Consider the following 16,612-nt stretch of genomic DNA (forward strand, 5'->3'; position numbering starts at 1 on the left):
ACTTCTGAAATCGGGTGCGTCTTATAATCAATCATACATCATAGTTTAATTGGCAGCTTTAAAAATGTCTAGTGGTGTGTATGTAAGCTAAGGGAGCATCTTCACTTGATGAGGCTGTAGATCTGTTGGAATTCAGTCACTAAGACAGGGGTAGAAAGTGACAAGGGACAGAAGGAGAGCTGGGAGGTCAGGGAAGTCTCTGTGGAGGAGTTGTACACACCCACCACCCCTTGGTCCCTTATCTGAAGCTCTACATTCCAAAAGGCTCTGGAAACAAAGTGGGGTTTTTTTTGGTACCAAAACTCATTTGGCAGAAAAACCTAATTTGAACTAATGTGAAGTCATTTATAAATATAATATATAATGATAACTAAATGATAACTTTATTCTACTCACTGTGAAGATCAGCCTGTTTAACTGCAGAAATATTGATGTTTGATGACGGAGTGTTATCTCAGCCCCTTGCGGGGGGAGGGACAGGAGGAGATGTTACCTAATATTGGGGTATTGGGTCTGTATACCGCATTGGCACTGTATTCTTCTTCTTATTATTATTAATTTTTTCTTTTTCTCTCTTTTTTTTTTTTCTTATTTTTTTGTTTTGGCCTTGGTGCGTGGCTTGTAGGATCTTAGATCCCCAACCAGGGATCCATCGAACCCAGGCCCCGGGCAGTGAAAGCGCAGAGCCCTAACCACTGCACCGCCAGGGAATTCCCTGCACTGTCTTTTAAAAGGCCATAAAATTCTGAATTTTGAAGCATATCTTGACCCAAGGGTAATGGATAAAGGACTCTGGATTGTATCTGAACTGCAGGTTTATGGGTGGATATCATTTAGATGTGTGAAGATGTGGAGAGGATTTTAGGAAGAGGAAAAAGCACCATCCCCCAGCATCTGGGATCTAGGTATAAGTCGTTATCCAACCATTACGTTTGCTTTAAAGGCAGAGATGACCTGCATTTCTGATAATTCATGATTCATACGCAGTTGGAGGGCTGGACTTTCTGGGTTTGGCTTTTCCCTACAGTATTAATGCCCTCCTTTTCCCACAAATCACCTGACTTCCCCGAAAACTCTGTAACACACCCTTTGGCTAAAAAAGAGCATTAGGCAACTGGTGAAATTCCCCAATCCCTCCTTTCTCCCCCTGTGGCCTGGGAAAGAGGAATCTCAGGCCTCAGTATGCAGTTCTTGTTTCAAAAGCAGAGGGCGCTCCAGGATCAAGGCTGAGTTCCCCTTTCCCTAAGTCATGGTCTCCCAGCCCCCTCTTTGTTAGGATCAGGGAATTTCAGACATACACACTGGGGTAGAGAATCACAGGAACGGAACCAGGACAGGGAGGCGGAGGTTCCTGCACCCAGGCCCTATGCTGCTCTTCCTGGGAGCCGGCAGGGTTGCCCGGCACGCCCACTGGCAAGAGAGACAGGACTGACCCACTTGTTCCCATCAGCTTCTGAAGGTAAAAACCTTAAAATCAAAGAGCAGAGCTTTGATGGAGGAAAAAGGAAGGCAGAAAACTTTACATAGGAAGGTTTTGGGCAAAGATGGAGGGCTGGAAAGAGCAGAACCCAGAGGGAGAATATAGGCCACTTATTTCTCTTAGGTTGACCCCATCCACCCCCATGTCACCCCACCACCTACCACTGTTTTCAGGGTTAGAAGCATATTTGGCAACACTTTTCTAAGAACTGTGGGGAGATGGCTTGTCTTTTTAGTAAAGGTTAAAAAAAAAAAACTGGAAAATTAAGGTAGGAAATTGAGGGAATACCTTTCCTTTCCTTTCATGCTTCTTGTCATTCAGCTGTCCCTTTTCTCCTTCCACATCCAACCCTGTCTCAGACCACTTCTCCCAAGGTCACTGCCTTCCCCTAGGAAAAGAAGCTCATTCCTCCATCAGTGGTCATTGGGAGAAATACATGCAATAATACACAGTCAGGAGAGCTGGTTCGAGGTGATAAGGGGGATCCTTGTCAAAAGAAGAGGGAGGCATGTCATAGGTGGATGGTCATGATGGGGAAAGACTCCTGAAATCCTGAGCGGAAAAGGGGATATATATTGTTCTGTTAGGGCAGGAGGGAGACTGACCGAGTCGGGGCTGGGGTGGGTGCTGAGGGTGAGGGAGGAGAACAGAGGAAGCAGAAAACTGGGAGAAATTACTCATTATTTTGGAGAAAAACTGGGAGAAGGTCCTGAGAAGCCAGGGGAGAAGGATAAGATGTAGTTTCAATCTAGAACCAGGGCGAGTGTGAGAGGATGGGTGTCGTCCAGTGATGATAAATGATATGGCTCTGTTGAACCTCTGTGTTATTCTTACCAAGGTGACATTGGCCCCTTACCACCCAAGCAGGTGCCTGTGTGCTTGTTAGACAAATACAGCCAGGTCTGCCACCGCTTTAGGTCCAAAGTCTAGAGGTGCAGAGAGCCAGGACCAAGAGACGAGCTGCTCACCAGGGATGGACCAATTGCCAGAGATGTGGTGAGTGATCACGGGTCTACGGAGATGTATGTGGACCCCATTCCCTTCCTCTTCTCAAGAAAATGGCTCAGATCTGAAGCCTGGGTTTTGCTTTGACCTAGGCCTTTTTCCTTCATTCCAACCCAAGATTCTCCTCCATGTGCTGGTGCCCTTTGCCCTTCCCATCCCTTCTCCCTGCACTTGTCTGCTGGCACCTGGGTCACCCACCTCTCCATATGCCTTTTTTATTTTTTCAGGTGCATTGTCCTGTTTTCACTTTTGGCATGGGTTTATGCTGAGCCTACTATGTATGGGGAGATCCTGTCCCCCAACTATCCTCAGGCATACCCCAATGAAGTAAAGAAGTCTTGGGACATAGAAGTTCCTGAAGGGTACGGGATCCACCTTTACTTTACCCATCTGGACATAGAGCTGTCCGAGAACTGCGCATATGACTCAGTGCAGGTATACTGCAATAAGCACGTAAAGGATGGGGCTGGGCTGGTGGGCTGAGAGGACGCAGGAGGGGGTGCCCCCGACATACAGTGAGCTGCGCTCACATAGTCCTAAGACGGGAAATGGTCCAGTCTCTCTGTCCCTTTTTCTCTGACCTCCATACCAAAATATTACCCTTTCCTAGTTTCTTTTGACTCTTCTCTTAGATAATGTCAGGAGGCCTGGAAGAAGGGAAACTCTGTGGACAGAGGACCAGCAAGAATCCCAACTCCCCAGTGGTGGAAGAGTTCCAAGTCCCATACAACAAACTCCAGGTGATCTTCAAGTCAGACTTCTCCAACGAAGAGCGTTTCACTGGGTTTGCTGCATACTACGTTGCTGTAGGTAAGGCTCACCCCTCTGTGTGCCTCATTGATCCAACCACATGATTAGAAGCCGGACAAACATTGAGCAATGCAGGGAGTGAGGGTTCTGTTTATAACTCTTATGAAGTGTTGACTTGGCTTGGATCCCTCCGTGAATTGCTTTTGTGAAATTCAAATGCATAATCATATCCTGGTAATGATGATAGTAATGATAAAAAAGAGATAATAGGCAGTAATTTATTGAGAACCACTATGAACTGGGCACTGTGTTAAGAACTTTACCTATATTAATTTAATCTTCACCTCAATTCTTTAACTAGGTGTTATTATATCTACTTAAAGATAGGGGAAGTAAGGACTAAGGAAGTTAAATAAGTTGTGAAGACTCACACAAGGAATGTATGGTATTCAAACGCATTTAACATATGGCAAACAAACTTTCAGATTCTGTGTGCGTCTCCAGCTATCTCCAGGGTAGAATGAAATCAGGACACCTCATAAAGCCACAGTATTTTTAGACTTGACAGAAGCGCCAACAGCATATAAAGTAATACATGTACTAATTGTTCCTTCCTGCAGAAGACATTATCAAGTTCAGCTTGCAGAGTGTTGTCTCTGGAGCTGAAACGCTCTGTTTGTGAGAAAGGTCAAGGGTCTCTGGCACTGAGAGCTCCCCTATAGCTGTGCAATGGTAGAGCGCAACTCCGGAATCATAGTTCACAAGAGTAGTATAGAATAATACCATCCTGAAATGTGATTCATTGAATGTCTTTAAGCAACAGACCCTTCCTACTTTTCTTATCCTTGCAGTGTGGCGCTTAACCTCATTCTTCCTTCTAGGTCTCTGTCCTTGACCTCAATCTTTCTCTACTCTTTGTAGATGTAAATGAGTGCACAGACTTTGCAGACGCCCCTTGCAGCCACTTCTGCAACAACTTCATTGGTGGTTACTTCTGCTCCTGCCCGCCAGAATACTTCCTCCATGATGATATGAGGAATTGCGGAGGTGAGCTTGGCATCAAGAAGGGTGCACGTTCCCTGGGATTTGGAATGGCTTGAGGCTTCACTAGGGGGCTTGTCTACCCTTCGATCTTGATTAGCCTCAGCCTTGACTTGGCATCGATTTTTATTTTTTAATAGTTTACAAGCTGATTTCTTTCTTTCCTTTTTAAAATTTATTTATTTATTTTTGGCTGCATTGGGTCTTTGCTGCTCCACGCAGGCTTTCTCTAGTTGGGGCGAGCGGGGACTACTCTTCTTCGTTGCACTGCGCGGGCTTCTCATTGTGGTGGCTTCTCCTGTTGCGGAGCACGGGCTCTAGGTGCGCAGGCTCAGTAGTTGTGGCGCACGGGCTTAGCTGCTCCGTGGCACGTGGGATCTTCCTGGACCAGGGATCGAACCCGTGTCCCCTGCATTGGCAGGTGGATTCTTAACCACTGCGCCACCAGGGAAGTCTGGCATCTGTTTTTAGTTACCCGTAAACTGAAGGGGAGCTACAAGGGTGGAGGAAGACAAACCTACAGGGTCAAGTTAATTAATTGGAGAAGAGAGATAGGTGCCTGTGTCAACCCGGGGCTCTCCATAACCGTGAAAGGCTCTATCATCAGCAAAGTGATGGAAACCCAATAGGTATTGGGTATCTCTGCTGATATGTGTTGGGTATGAAATTGTGGCATGTGGGCTTCAATCAATCAATGTGATAGTCAATCACTGTGGACTGTCAGTTCATGAGAAGCATCATAGCAAAAGGCAGGGACTCCTTTGCTTGACTCTATATTTGATTCTCCTTTCTCTTTTTCTCCCTTAGTCAGCTGCAGTGGGGATGTATTCACCACACCGATTGGGGAGCTCACAAGTCCCAATTATCCCAGCCTATACCCAGAGAACTCGAGGTGTGACTATCAGATCCTGTTGGAGGAGGGGTTCCAAGTGGTGGTGACTATGCAGAGAGAAGATTTTGATGTGGAACCAGCTGATTCTGAGGGCCGCTGCGCTGACAGTTTACTTGTGCGTGATGGATGATGAACTTCTCTCCCAACTCACACAGAGAGATTTCTCCTTGAAGACAAATTACATAGCTTTCTGCCCCTTCTTTTCTTTTTTTCCCCTCCTTCTTATTTTATTTTACTTTTTTTTTTTTTTTTTTTTTTTTTGCGGTACGCGGGCCTCCCAGTGCTGTGGCCTCTCCCGTTGCGGAGCACAGGCTCCGGACGCGCAGGCTCAGCGGCCATGGCTCACGGGCCCAGCCGCTCCGCGGCATGTGGGATCTCCCCGGACCGGGGCACGAACCCGCGTCCCCTGCATCGGCAGGCGGACTCTCAACCACTGCGCCACCAGGGAAGCCCTAATTTTACTTTTGTCCCTTCCATTTTGCCTTTTTATTTCAGTTCTTTCTCTCTTCTGATTTCATCATTTTGTTTCTCTTCAGTTTGTTGCAGGAAACCAGCAATTTGGTCCTTACTGTGGTAATGGATTCCCTGGGCCACTAACTATTGAAACCAAGAGTAATGCTCTCAATATCACCTTCCAAACTGATGAAACAGAGCAAAAAAAGGGATGGAAATTTCGTTACCATGGAGATCGTGAGTAACTTAGAAGTTGCTCTTTGGTTGGTGGTACCAAAGTCCTTGCACAATGTAAAATCAAAACAGGTAGATTGCTGTATGGATAGGTATCCTGAGAATACTTCACTTCCTCAGCAGGACCTAAACCTGTCAGTAGTTGCTAGAAATGCCTCAACTTCCAGGAATCTTTCAACTGGACCTGTGAATGCAGACAGCTTGGGGGTAGTTCATTAGTAATGCCATATTAATTAATTAATAATTTTTTTCGCTGTACCGTGTGGCATGTGGGATCTTAGTTCCCCAACCAGGGGTCGAACAGGTGCCCTCGGCAGTGAAAGCACCAAGTCCTAACCACTGGACCGCCAGGGCATTCATTCCCTGTCGTATTATTTTAGACACCTCCATATTGGAATGCTGGGCGTCAGGATTGAGGATGACTGAACAACTGTAGAAAGTGTGAGAATGATGTAAATATCATGGAGATTCTCCTATTTGGTAAAAAGTTTTTTCCTATCCTTTCCAAGCAATCCCTTGTCCTAAAGAAGTCACTGCCAATTCTTTTTGGGAGCCTGATAGAGCAAAATATGTGTTCAAAGATGTGGTGAAGATAACCTGTGTGGATGGGTTTGAAGTTGTACAGGTAAAGCACCGTTAGAGGCTTCTCTCTTGTCCCTAGGTCGGGATGAGCGTACTGGAATTGTCTAATCATTTACCGAGCGTTCTCGCTCCAGCAAAGGTCTAACACCTCCTCCATAAAGAGAACCGTTCAGGATCTTTAGTCTTTCTTGTCAGTCATGAAGATCCTTGGACAGCTTGACATTCCCTTTTTGACTTTGGTCTTCCTGGGGCAGCGGGGGCTGATATGCTGGGACAAAGTTGTCTTTTAGCCCCAACTCCTGGGTGCTTTGGGTCATTCTGCTACGATGTCCCCAGGCTTCTTGTGGTGAGGACTCCTCATCGATCCAAGGCCAGAGATCGATTCCATTTCTGGATTTTGATTCCCTATGTCTCTCCTTATAAATTAATGGAGATGTTTATTATTGTCCAGGGAAGTGTTGGCTTGACATCTTTCTATTCTACTTGCCAAAGCAATGGAAAGTGGAGTAATTCCAAACTGCGGTGTCAACGTATGTACCTCTTTAAAATGGGACTCTTTTTTTCCTCCCAAAGGGAATGGAAAGATTAGTGCATTAAGATATAAATGCATGGTTTCCTCTTAGGCTTGTGAGAGAGTAGATTGAGTTTTTGAAGGGAAGTTTGTCCTGGGGTCCCAGTCCTGATCTGATCCCTGTCAGACTAGCAGGTTTCTTCCAAAGAAAGAGGCTATGAGATTGGTAGAGTTAATAGCATTATATGGGTCCATTCCTTCAGAGGCCTCACCAACCACTGAGATCCAGGTTCATCCTTGTAGCTTTCAAGGGGCTATCAGACCTGGCGGGACTCAGTGGGCTAGGGTGTTGAGGGATGCCAGTCAGAGACCATGGCCACAGAGAGGCTGACATGGGGGATTCATCCCAGGTGTGCTTATGGCTGTGGGGAGTGGGGAAGGGGTGAGGAACACGGCTGGGAGGATGGACTGGCCCAGTGACTCTTCCTGGGAGGAAGTGGCCGTCCTGACCATCTCTCCTGCCTTCCTCTCGTAGCCGTGGACTGTGGTGCTCCCGAACCCATTCGGCACGGTAGAGTCGAAGATCCAGAAAACACTCTATTTGGTTCTGTCACTCGCTACACTTGTGAGAAGCCATATTACTACATGGAAAATGAAAGAAGCGGTAGGTTTCTTTGACTAAAGAAAAGAGAAAGAAAGAATGGGAGTGTTGGAGGGTGAATAGCACAGTCTTCCTGGGTTGGGTGCTCCCTGTGGTGGAAGCACGGGGCCCTAACCACTGAGCCACCAGGGAAGTCCCCTGACCAACTATTTAATGTAGAACAGGAGTAATGCTTCCAGCTTCAAGTCATTATTCTATGATGCCTGACTTTCTCGATGGAGAGGCCTTGGTGGTGCTGGATGAAGGTCTGGTTGGCTCACAATATGTCCCACTTCATTGCTTTTAATTTAATTTAATTTCTTTTCCCACTTGAAGCACTTTCCCAGCCTCTGCGGTAACCCTCTTCCCTCTGCTTTGGAGACTGTTCCTTCCCCTCCCTTGGCAGGATAGGGGCCAGAGAGATTGTTTGGAGGATGTTCTCAGGATTCTTTTCTAGTTGGTTTGATCTGATTTTGCCTCCTCAAATCCCAGAGGTGCTAAGGCTCTGAACAAAAAGGGGTGGGGGGGACAGACTCCAGAAGATGTGATGGTGAGTGTGTCCCCTGTCCCTTATGCTGTTCCAGAGGAGTATCGCTGCGCTGGCAACGGGAGCTGGGTGAACGAGCTGCTGGGCGCAGAGCTGCCAAAATGTGTTGCAGGTAATCAGGGCTCAGGCTTGTGTAGAGAGCACGGCCACAGGTGTGGTTGCATGGATCTCACCTTCTAAAAGTAGCTGTAATCCTCTTGGGAAGGGACTTGACAGTCTGGGCTGCCAGAGCCTAGCTCAGTGAGGTGGAGACAAAGCTGGGCCGTGGACCTGCCAGGGCCTTGGGGAATTCGTCAACCACACTGTCAGGCCGACGGACGGGAAAGAGAAACGTCAGCCGGTGACAGTTGGTGTCAGAGTCTGGGCCAGTTAGGTTTGGTAATGTAGATGTAGTAAGGGCATCTAGGATTGCTGAAAACAGGGCCTGAAATAAGAGAGAGAGGATTCAACATTCAGAAACAAGACTACTCGAAGAGCCTAGTTATTATATTAAAAGTCTATCTGACAACAAGATATAGAGGAATAAAAGGAATAAGGGGTTGCGTAGAGATCAGAGTTGAGTAGAAGAAGGCTCCCAGGCAAAGCCAGAATAATAATAGTCATCCTCTCAGTAACAACAGTGTGACTGAGAGCTAGGGACCGAGCTAGCTCTCAATCAAATGATCAAATGCAATCAAACAATTGCATTTATTATCTCATTCAATTAAGTCTTTGCAACAATGCTCTGGGGTAGGTGTTATTGGTCCCGTTTTACAGTTGAGGGAATTCAGTGCAAGTTCAGAGTTAGGAAGGGACATGGTTAGGCTTTGAACCCAGGTCTGCCTGTTATGTTCAACTTGGAGTCCATTCAGGCTGACTAGTGAGGGATTTAGGAAAGCCAACTTTATCTGAAATAAAATTCCGTTTTAGTTGTATTCAGTAATGGCAAAGCAATCAAACCTGGATCCAGTCAGTGGGGGATGAGATGAAAGATGGAAAAAGAGAACCGTCCACAGGTTACTAGGAGGGACTCAGCTGCAATTATGACTTGAGAAAAGAAGGTGATAAGTGTTTGATCTGGGCATCAGCGGAGGGTAGAATGCTTCCCTCCCCTAACACCTGTATGAGGACAGGGTTGCCCAGCTCTGGCTCCCAGCTGGGCCCCCGGCCCCACGTGCCGAGCCTGGGGTGAAGTGTCCTCCCCACACTGTGAGTTAAGCTGTCCATGGTGTGAGGCTCGTTTGGGTTCAGTAATTCGCACACGGCCTCAGTTTAAACCAGTCTTTCCCACAAGCAGGCTTTTGGCACTGGCAAAGTGGGATGTTCGGTCCTTAGGTCAGTTCAGGATGAGTCAGGCGCTGAGATCGTTGACCAAATATTTGGCTATGTTGTGCTGAGAACGCTGAGGCCCAGCAGGTGTTTGAGTGGCTGTAGGATTTGCAGGGGGCCAGCAATCTACCCTGCTCCCTTCCCATCTTGTTTTTGTTCCTCCCTAGTCTGTGGCGTCCCTGGTGAGCCCTTTACAGGAAAACAGAGGATATTTGGAGGCTCCATGGCAAAGATTGAAAATTTCCCCTGGCAAGTCTTCTTCCCGAACCCCCGGGCCGGCGGGGCTCTCATTGACGAGCACTGGGTGCTGACAGCTGCCCACACCGTGGAGGGAAACCGTGACCCAGTGATGTACGTTGGATCTACCTCAGTGGTCACTTCACAATTGGCAAAGGCCCAGATGCTCACTGCTGAGAAAGTGTTTATTCATCCCGGTTGGAAGGTCCTGGATGCCTCGGAAATACGGAAGAATTTTGACAATGACATTGCGCTGGTGCGGCTGCAAGACCCGGTGAAAATGGGACCCACTGTCTCCCCTATCTGCCTGCCAGGCACCTCCTCAGAATATAACCCCTCAGTGGGATATCTGGGGCTGATCTCAGGCTGGGGCCGAACAAATACCAAAGATCATGTTATTAACCTCAGAGGGGCAAAATTACCTGTTGTTCCCTTAGCAAAGTGCCGGGAGCTGAAGGGGCTAAATCCCGGAATAGATATAAATTCCTTTGTTTTTACTGAGAACATGATCTGTGCTGGAGGTGAGAAGGGTGTTGATAGCTGTGAAGGGGACAGCGGTGGGGCCTTTGCTCTACAGGTCCCTAATGAAGAGAATACCAAATTCTATGTCGCTGGCTTGGTGTCCTGGGGCCCCCAGTGCGGTACCTATGGGATCTACACTCGTGTCAAGAACTATGTTGACTGGATCATGAAGACGATGCAGGAAAATAGTGCCCCCAGTGGAGGCTAACCGCACAGATCCCACCAGCCTCTCTACGGGCTGTGACCCATCTGTTGCTTTCTGTTCCTCACAATAATCCCATTATTTCACCATGACTGAGAGAAGACATGGGAGTATGATTTAACTAGAACTTGATTGTTGGGATACCTGGTTGGAGGTGGGGTTTGATCATGTCGTTGTGTCGGTCATTCAGTGTAGTTGGAGTCCTTGGGGTCCTCTCCCCTGAATCTGTCCTGTGGACAACAGTGTGGGAAGGGACGCTTATCTTGTCCTGTTCCACTGGGAGCCCTCTTTCCTGATGATTGCCTCCTGTTCCAGTTCTGACTCTGCAATTCATTGTGGGGCACACCCTTGATTTTTGTTTCCCCTTTACCTGTTTGCAGTTTATCATTATCAGTGTCTACTATCTACCGGTAATAAAGCATGTTTATAACCCAGTTCTCGCTGACTTGGCTTATTCCACATCAAGACTTCAGCACCATAGAAAGGGAGTGCGATGGGCTGTTGTGTCCTGGAAATTCGGGCCCCTAGCGGCTAATATTTAATTGTCATGAAAACAGGGAACTCAGTTTCTCTCCTCTCTTCCAATTGACATTTACTGAGTATTGTGGATTAGCGTAACGTCAACACAAGGTACCGTGTTCTGTTTTTGAAATTCATCAAATGTACTCGAACCTCACTCAGACATCCACATACAACAGTTAGAATTGGCTGTTTAAGATCTTTCAGTCTAAAATTTTGTGGTATAAATGGTTTCAATATGTCTCCTGAAGATGGCTTTTCCTTTAGCGTGCATTTGTATAATACAGTATTATGACTCAATGAGAAAGACAAACAAAAGAAATTCAGTATGTGCTCACATCTGCTTTCCTGGTGGTTTTGGTTAATTTGTCAGTCAGGCAACAACGTCTTCTCTGGATTGAACTGTGCACCGAGATGTTATAGCTCGTCTTGGTGAGGAGGGACCCAAAGACTCCCTTCTACTTTTTTCCAAGGGAACAGAAAAACAAACAAGTGAGCAAACAAACAATTCCTCATCCCCACAAAATGATTAGTGGTGAAAAAGGACCAGACAATAGAGACTAGTATTTTTTTTTTTTTTTTTTTTGCTGTACGCGGACCTCTGACTGTCGTGGCCTCTCCCGTTGCGGAGCACAGGCTCCGGACGCATAGGCTCAGCAGCCATGGCTCACGGGCCCAGCCACTCCGCGGCACGTGGGATCTTCCCGGACCGGGACATGAACCTGCGTCCCCTGCATCGGCAGGCGGACTCTCAACCGCTGCGCCACCAGGGAAGCCCGAGACTAGTATTTTTTTTTAAATTGCGGTATAGTTGATTTACAATTTTGTGAATATATATATATTCTTTTTCATATTCTTTTCCATTAGGGTTTATTACAGGATATTGAATATAATTCCCTGTGCTATATAGTGGCACCTTGTTTTTCATCTATGTTATATATAGTAGTTTGGAATCTGCTAATCCCAAACTCATAATTTATCCCTCCCCCTGCTTTCCCCTTTGGTAACCATAAGTTTGTTTTATATGCAGAGATTAGTATTTTTTAAACTGAGGACAGAAGAGCTATCTTAGGGTGGCCATTGCCCTAACAAGGTGTCTTACGAAAGCCATGGCCTGAGATTAAGAGTTCAGGGACACTCTGGTCTGTTTGATGTGACACGTGGCTTTCAGGAAAACACTTTTTATCAGAAGCCAAAAGGGGTATATTTGTGGCCCATGAAGAAATGACTTTGATCTTCCATGGACCAAAAGGGCAAAATTCAACAGCTGACATTAGGCTGGTGGTTAACACATGATGAAGTAACCAGAACTCTAATCAAAAGGTCTGAAGAACCAAATGGGACTTCCCTGGTGGTGCAGTGGTTAAGAATCTGCCTGCCAAGGCAGGGGACACGGGTTCGAGCCCTGATCCAGGAAGATCCCACATGCCGCGGAGCAACTAAACCCGTGCGCCACGACTACTGAGCCTGTGCTCTAGAGCCCGCAAGCCACAACTACTGAGCCCGCGTGCCTCAACTACTGAAGCCCGCATGCCTAGAGCCTGTGCTCCACAACAAGAGGAGCCACCGCAATGAGAAGCCCGCGCACAGCAACGAAGAGTAGCCCCCACTCGCCACAACTAGAGAAAGCCCATGTGTAGCAATGAAGACCCAACGCAGCCAAAAAAAAAACCCAAAAAACCCAACAATAGGAAGCTACTGGAAGTATCGTGTCAAATCAACCCAGCAGCATAAAGCCATTTACTTTATTCCTTAACTCTACACCTGCCAACTACCTTCCCCTACCTGCCTGTCGTTACATGTGCCATGGAGTTGACAGTGTACCCTGGACTACAGAGTTTTGGGTAGGAGAAGGGGGATTCCTCTAGAGAAAAAAAAATTGGAAAAATATTAAGAAACATGCTTGTGATGTGGAAATTTTCCTTCTTTTTAATAATTGCAGGAGTAGAAAAAAAATCAACCTGGAATCTGACAAATAACAGAAAAAGGAAGTCCATCCCTGCCAGAGAGAATCTTTAGTCTATTTGGGTTCTGCCCTCGCGGATGGGCCGAGGTATTGGTGAAAGGATTCGCTTGTTGCTGCTGCCTTGGACAGTAGGATGGGTCTGTTTTTTTGCATCATTAGCTGTAGTACCAGATCATTTCCCTGGGTGAGGGGCAGGGAGGGGTTTTAAATGAATCATCATCGGAGACTTTGGAGCTGGAAAGGCTCATCACCAAGGCCTAGAAGGGCTAGAAAATCATTCATTGTGGCTTAAAAGACATCAATCGTACGGTGTTGCAGGTCGCTTGGGAATAACATGTGTGCTTCACCTGAAACTCAGGAAAAGACTTAACTTTTTAAAAAGCAGGTGAATTGTCACATTTCTTTGGTCAGAAGAAAATGGACTGGTGGATCAGCTCCTCATGCTGGGGGAAAAAAATGCAGCCAAGAGGACTTTACGGGAAGGACCCTAGTTGAAACAGCACTAGCCCAGAAGGGGCTTGAGGGATTTTGGGATTCTCAAAAGTTGCTTTTACCATGATTTCTATAATCAGAAAAATATTCTATGAAAATGTGACTTTTTACTTTCTGCATAGCTGTTCTTCTTGTTTTTCAGTTTTCCATGCAACATAATCAAGAATTTATTTGAAACACCTTATGATATGAACTGAAATAAACTTGGCAAACTACAATTATCCTGAAGTTTTATTCATTTATTTATTATTTATTCATTTATTCCTTTTAATTCATTTTACACAATGGGCTTTCTCATAAAATTTTATTTGGAAGGAGTTCTATTCAATTACCCGATGGTTATAAAAATGGAAGAGGGGCTTCCCTGGTGGCGCAGTGGTTGAGAGTCCACCTGCCGATTCAGGGGACACGGGTTTGTGTGCCGGTCCGGGAAGATGCCACATGCCGTGGAGCGGCTGGGCCCGTGAGCCATGGCCGCTGAGCCTGCGCGTCTGGAGCCTGTGCTCCGCAACGGGAGAGGCCACAACAGTGAGAGGCCCGCGTACCGCAAAAACAAAAAGAAAAACAAAACAAAACAAAAAAATGGAAGAGAACAATGATAACTAGAGATTGTGGAATATATCTTCTGCAACCCTGGGGCGGGGGGGCGGGGAATAAAGGTGACCTTTGGGTTATTTTAGGTGAAGAGTGTGGATGGGATTATAGAAAAGAGAATTTATTTCACACAGTGTCTTTCTGCATCGGTGATTTTAATATGGATTCTTAGTGGTTGTCAACAGCTGGTTAGATAATCTTTTTTCTTTTTTTACACCCTGCTCTTTGGATTCTGACCTAGTGAATTCCGGGCTCAGTCCTCCTCCTCCATCTCTTTCTTGATCCAGTCAACGTAGTTGAGCAGTTTGGTGTAGAACCCGTACCCCCTGCTGCAGCCGATGCCCCAGGATATGACGCCTGTCGCCACCCAGCGATCATTTTTCTCATCCCTCACTGCAAAGACCCCTCCGCTATCCCCCTGACAGGCATCTTGCTTTAGAGTCGGGTCCCCAGAGCAGAACATGTTTTCAGAAAACACATCTTTCCTATTTTTTTTCCGGAGCCAGCTCTCACAATCCTCTCGCTTAGCTACGGGCAGACGGACAAACCTGAGGTTGTGAGAAAGTCTCTCCTCCGTGATCCCAAAGCCACTGACATAGCCCATGAGACCCTGGTCATAGAAGGTCTCGTTGTCGGGGAGGCAGATGGGGAGGAGGTTGGGGCCCAGGGTGACACTGTTTTCCAGCTCCAGGAGGGCGATGTCCCCCTCGAAGTTGTGGGACTCTTCCTGGCGGTAGTCGGGGTGGATGCTGACCCTGCGGACGGGGTGGTTGGCCAGCTTGGTGATCTCTTCCACGCTGACGTGGCCCAGGAACACGTCCACGGTGGCGTTGCCCTGTGCTTCGTACTCCTTGGGGTAGAGCGTGTGCGCGGCCGTGAGGATCCAGCGGTCGCCCAGCAGCGCGCCGCCCCCTCGGCCGTGGATGTTGGTGAAGGCCTGCCAGGGGAAGTTGCCCAGCTTGGCCTTCTGGCCTCCAACGATGCGCTGCTTCTGCTCCACAGGGTTGACAGGTTTCCCGCACACTGGGGAGGAGAAGGGGGTTGGGGGGGGAGAAGTCAGCGCCCGGCACCGCGGTCTGTTCCCTCCCCTTCGCCCCCTCTTTTTAGCTCAGGCCCCTTTCTTCTCTCTCCTCCCTCCCTTCTGTCTTTGGTGTACGGTCAGCCTCTTCTCCTCGTTCTTGTTTATTCTTCCTGGGGCTTTTCTCGCTCTTTTTTTCCTTTTTCTTTTTTTGGCCGCGCCGCGGACCCGTGCCCCCTGCAGTGGGAGCGTGGAGTCTTAACCAGTGGACCGCCAGGGAAGTCCCTTTTGCTCTTTTTCTTTTTATTCCTCATCTCCCACCTGCTCAGTGAAAAGTCCAGGAATGTCGGGACAGGTCCAGCTCTCTGGGTCCCTCTGCCTTTCTGCTGGGGCGTCTCCTCGCCTTTTTCCTGATTCCTCCCTCACCCCCTGTCTACCTTCAGCTTCAAGCTGGAGCGTCTCTCCCTCCTCTGTGCCATGCCTCCTCTGAGGCCTTGCAGGGCTGCCAGGGCCACAGAGGACGGCGGAGCGTTTCCACTCACCTGGCAAACACCGAGGCATCTTCTCTCCTGCCAGCTCATTCTTCCACATGCCCTGAGCTGTGCAGATGTACCGCCCTGAGGGGAGAGGGGCTGCGCTCAGGCTGGGAGGTTGTGGGCAGGGGCCAGTGAGCACCAAAGTGCGGGAGGGAGAGGTCAGGGATCAAAGGGAAAGGTTCAAATATACGTGGATGGGATATTGAAAGTGTTAAGAGGCTCCATACGTATATTTTTGTTTTAATGCTAAGTGGAAAAATCAGAATGCTTAACTATTATATTCGACATGATCCCCATTTGTGAAAGTAGACACAAAACCTGCAAGGAACTTATCAAACTTCCATCAGTGATTGCATCTTGGTGCTGGGTAGTAGATGTAAATGGTAGCTATGGTTTTTTTTTTTTTTGGCGGTGCTGGGTGGATCTTAGTTCCCCAACCAGGGATTGAACCCATACCCTTGGCAGTGAAAGAGTGGAGTCCTAACCACTGGACTGCCAGGGAATTCCTGGTAGCTATGTTTTCTGATCACGGACAGTGTGCCGGTGCTCATTGCTCAGAACTTTATCTGCATTATCTCATTTAAGCACCACCATGAGGCTTTCAGATATGCATCATTATCCCCACCTTATAGATGAGGAAACTGAGTTTAAATAATTTGCACAAGGTCGGGCTTCCCTGGTGGCGCAGTGGTTGAGAGTCCGCCTGCCGATGCAGGGGACACGGGTTCGTGCCCCGGTCTGGGAGGATCTCACATGCCGCGGAGCGGCTGGGCCCGTGAGCCATGGCCGCTGAGCCTGCGCATCTGGAGCCTGTGCTCCGCAACGGGAGAGGCCACAGCAGTGAGAGGCCCGCGTACCGCAAAAAAAAAAAAAAAAAAAAAAGTTTTAAAGATACCCACAGATGAACTTGAGAGTAATTTAGTAAACCTCAATGCAGAAATTCACAACATAGCAGCCTGAGAGAGTATGTGGGGAGAAGGCTGAGGAAGTCTCACTGATAAAGCTGTAGTGGTGGTGGTGGTGATGGTAGTGGTGATGGAGGTGGTGACAGTGGTGGTGACGGTGGTGGTGATGGTGATGGTG

At 47.6% G+C, this 16,612-nt stretch overlaps 2 protein-coding genes across 5 annotated transcripts in view; one reads left to right on the plus strand and one right to left on the minus strand.

Annotated features, from left to right (window-relative positions):
- The first annotated feature begins 1,301 nt into the window (after positions 1 to 1,301).
- On the plus strand, positions 1,302 to 10,838 carry C1S (complement C1s). Of its 3 annotated transcripts, none has more exons than XM_029205698.1 (12): positions 1,302 to 1,459; positions 2,345 to 2,476; positions 2,713 to 2,920; positions 3,118 to 3,295; positions 4,157 to 4,282; positions 5,084 to 5,283; positions 5,705 to 5,858; positions 6,365 to 6,480; positions 6,889 to 6,967; positions 7,484 to 7,612; positions 8,173 to 8,247; positions 9,611 to 10,838. In XM_029205698.1, exons 2-12 carry the CDS (start codon positions 2,454 to 2,456, stop codon positions 10,408 to 10,410), a joined length of 2,088 nt encoding a protein of 695 aa, XP_029061531.1. In that variant the 5' UTR covers positions 1,302 to 1,459; positions 2,345 to 2,453; the 3' UTR covers positions 10,411 to 10,838. The 3 variants fall into 3 exon arrangements, with proteins under 3 accessions (XP_029061531.1, XP_029061533.1, XP_029061532.1); XM_029205700.1 differs by having other exon boundaries at positions 1,315 to 1,459; positions 2,348 to 2,476; XM_029205699.1 differs by having other exon boundaries at positions 1,315 to 1,459; positions 2,398 to 2,476.
- A 3,273-nt stretch (positions 10,839 to 14,111) lies between these two features.
- Positions 14,112 to 16,612, minus strand: part of C1R (complement C1r) — a 9,542-nt gene continuing 7,041 nt past the window's right edge. For both annotated transcript variants that reach the window (XM_029205651.1, XM_029205650.1), the window contains exons 10-11: positions 15,536 to 15,610; positions 14,112 to 14,998 (exon numbers count right to left, since the gene is read on the minus strand). In XM_029205651.1, the coding sequence (XP_029061484.1) occupies positions 14,229 to 14,998; positions 15,536 to 15,610 (845 nt within the window). In that variant the 3' untranslated portion in view covers positions 14,112 to 14,228. The remainder of the gene's footprint in view (positions 14,999 to 15,535; positions 15,611 to 16,612) is intronic.

This window comes from Monodon monoceros, unplaced genomic scaffold, assembly GCF_005190385.1.
Source record: "Monodon monoceros isolate NGI ecotype Baffin Bay Population unplaced genomic scaffold, NGI_Narwhal_1 Super_Scaffold_6, whole genome shotgun sequence".
Lineage (NCBI taxonomy): Eukaryota > Metazoa > Chordata > Mammalia > Artiodactyla > Monodontidae > Monodon > Monodon monoceros.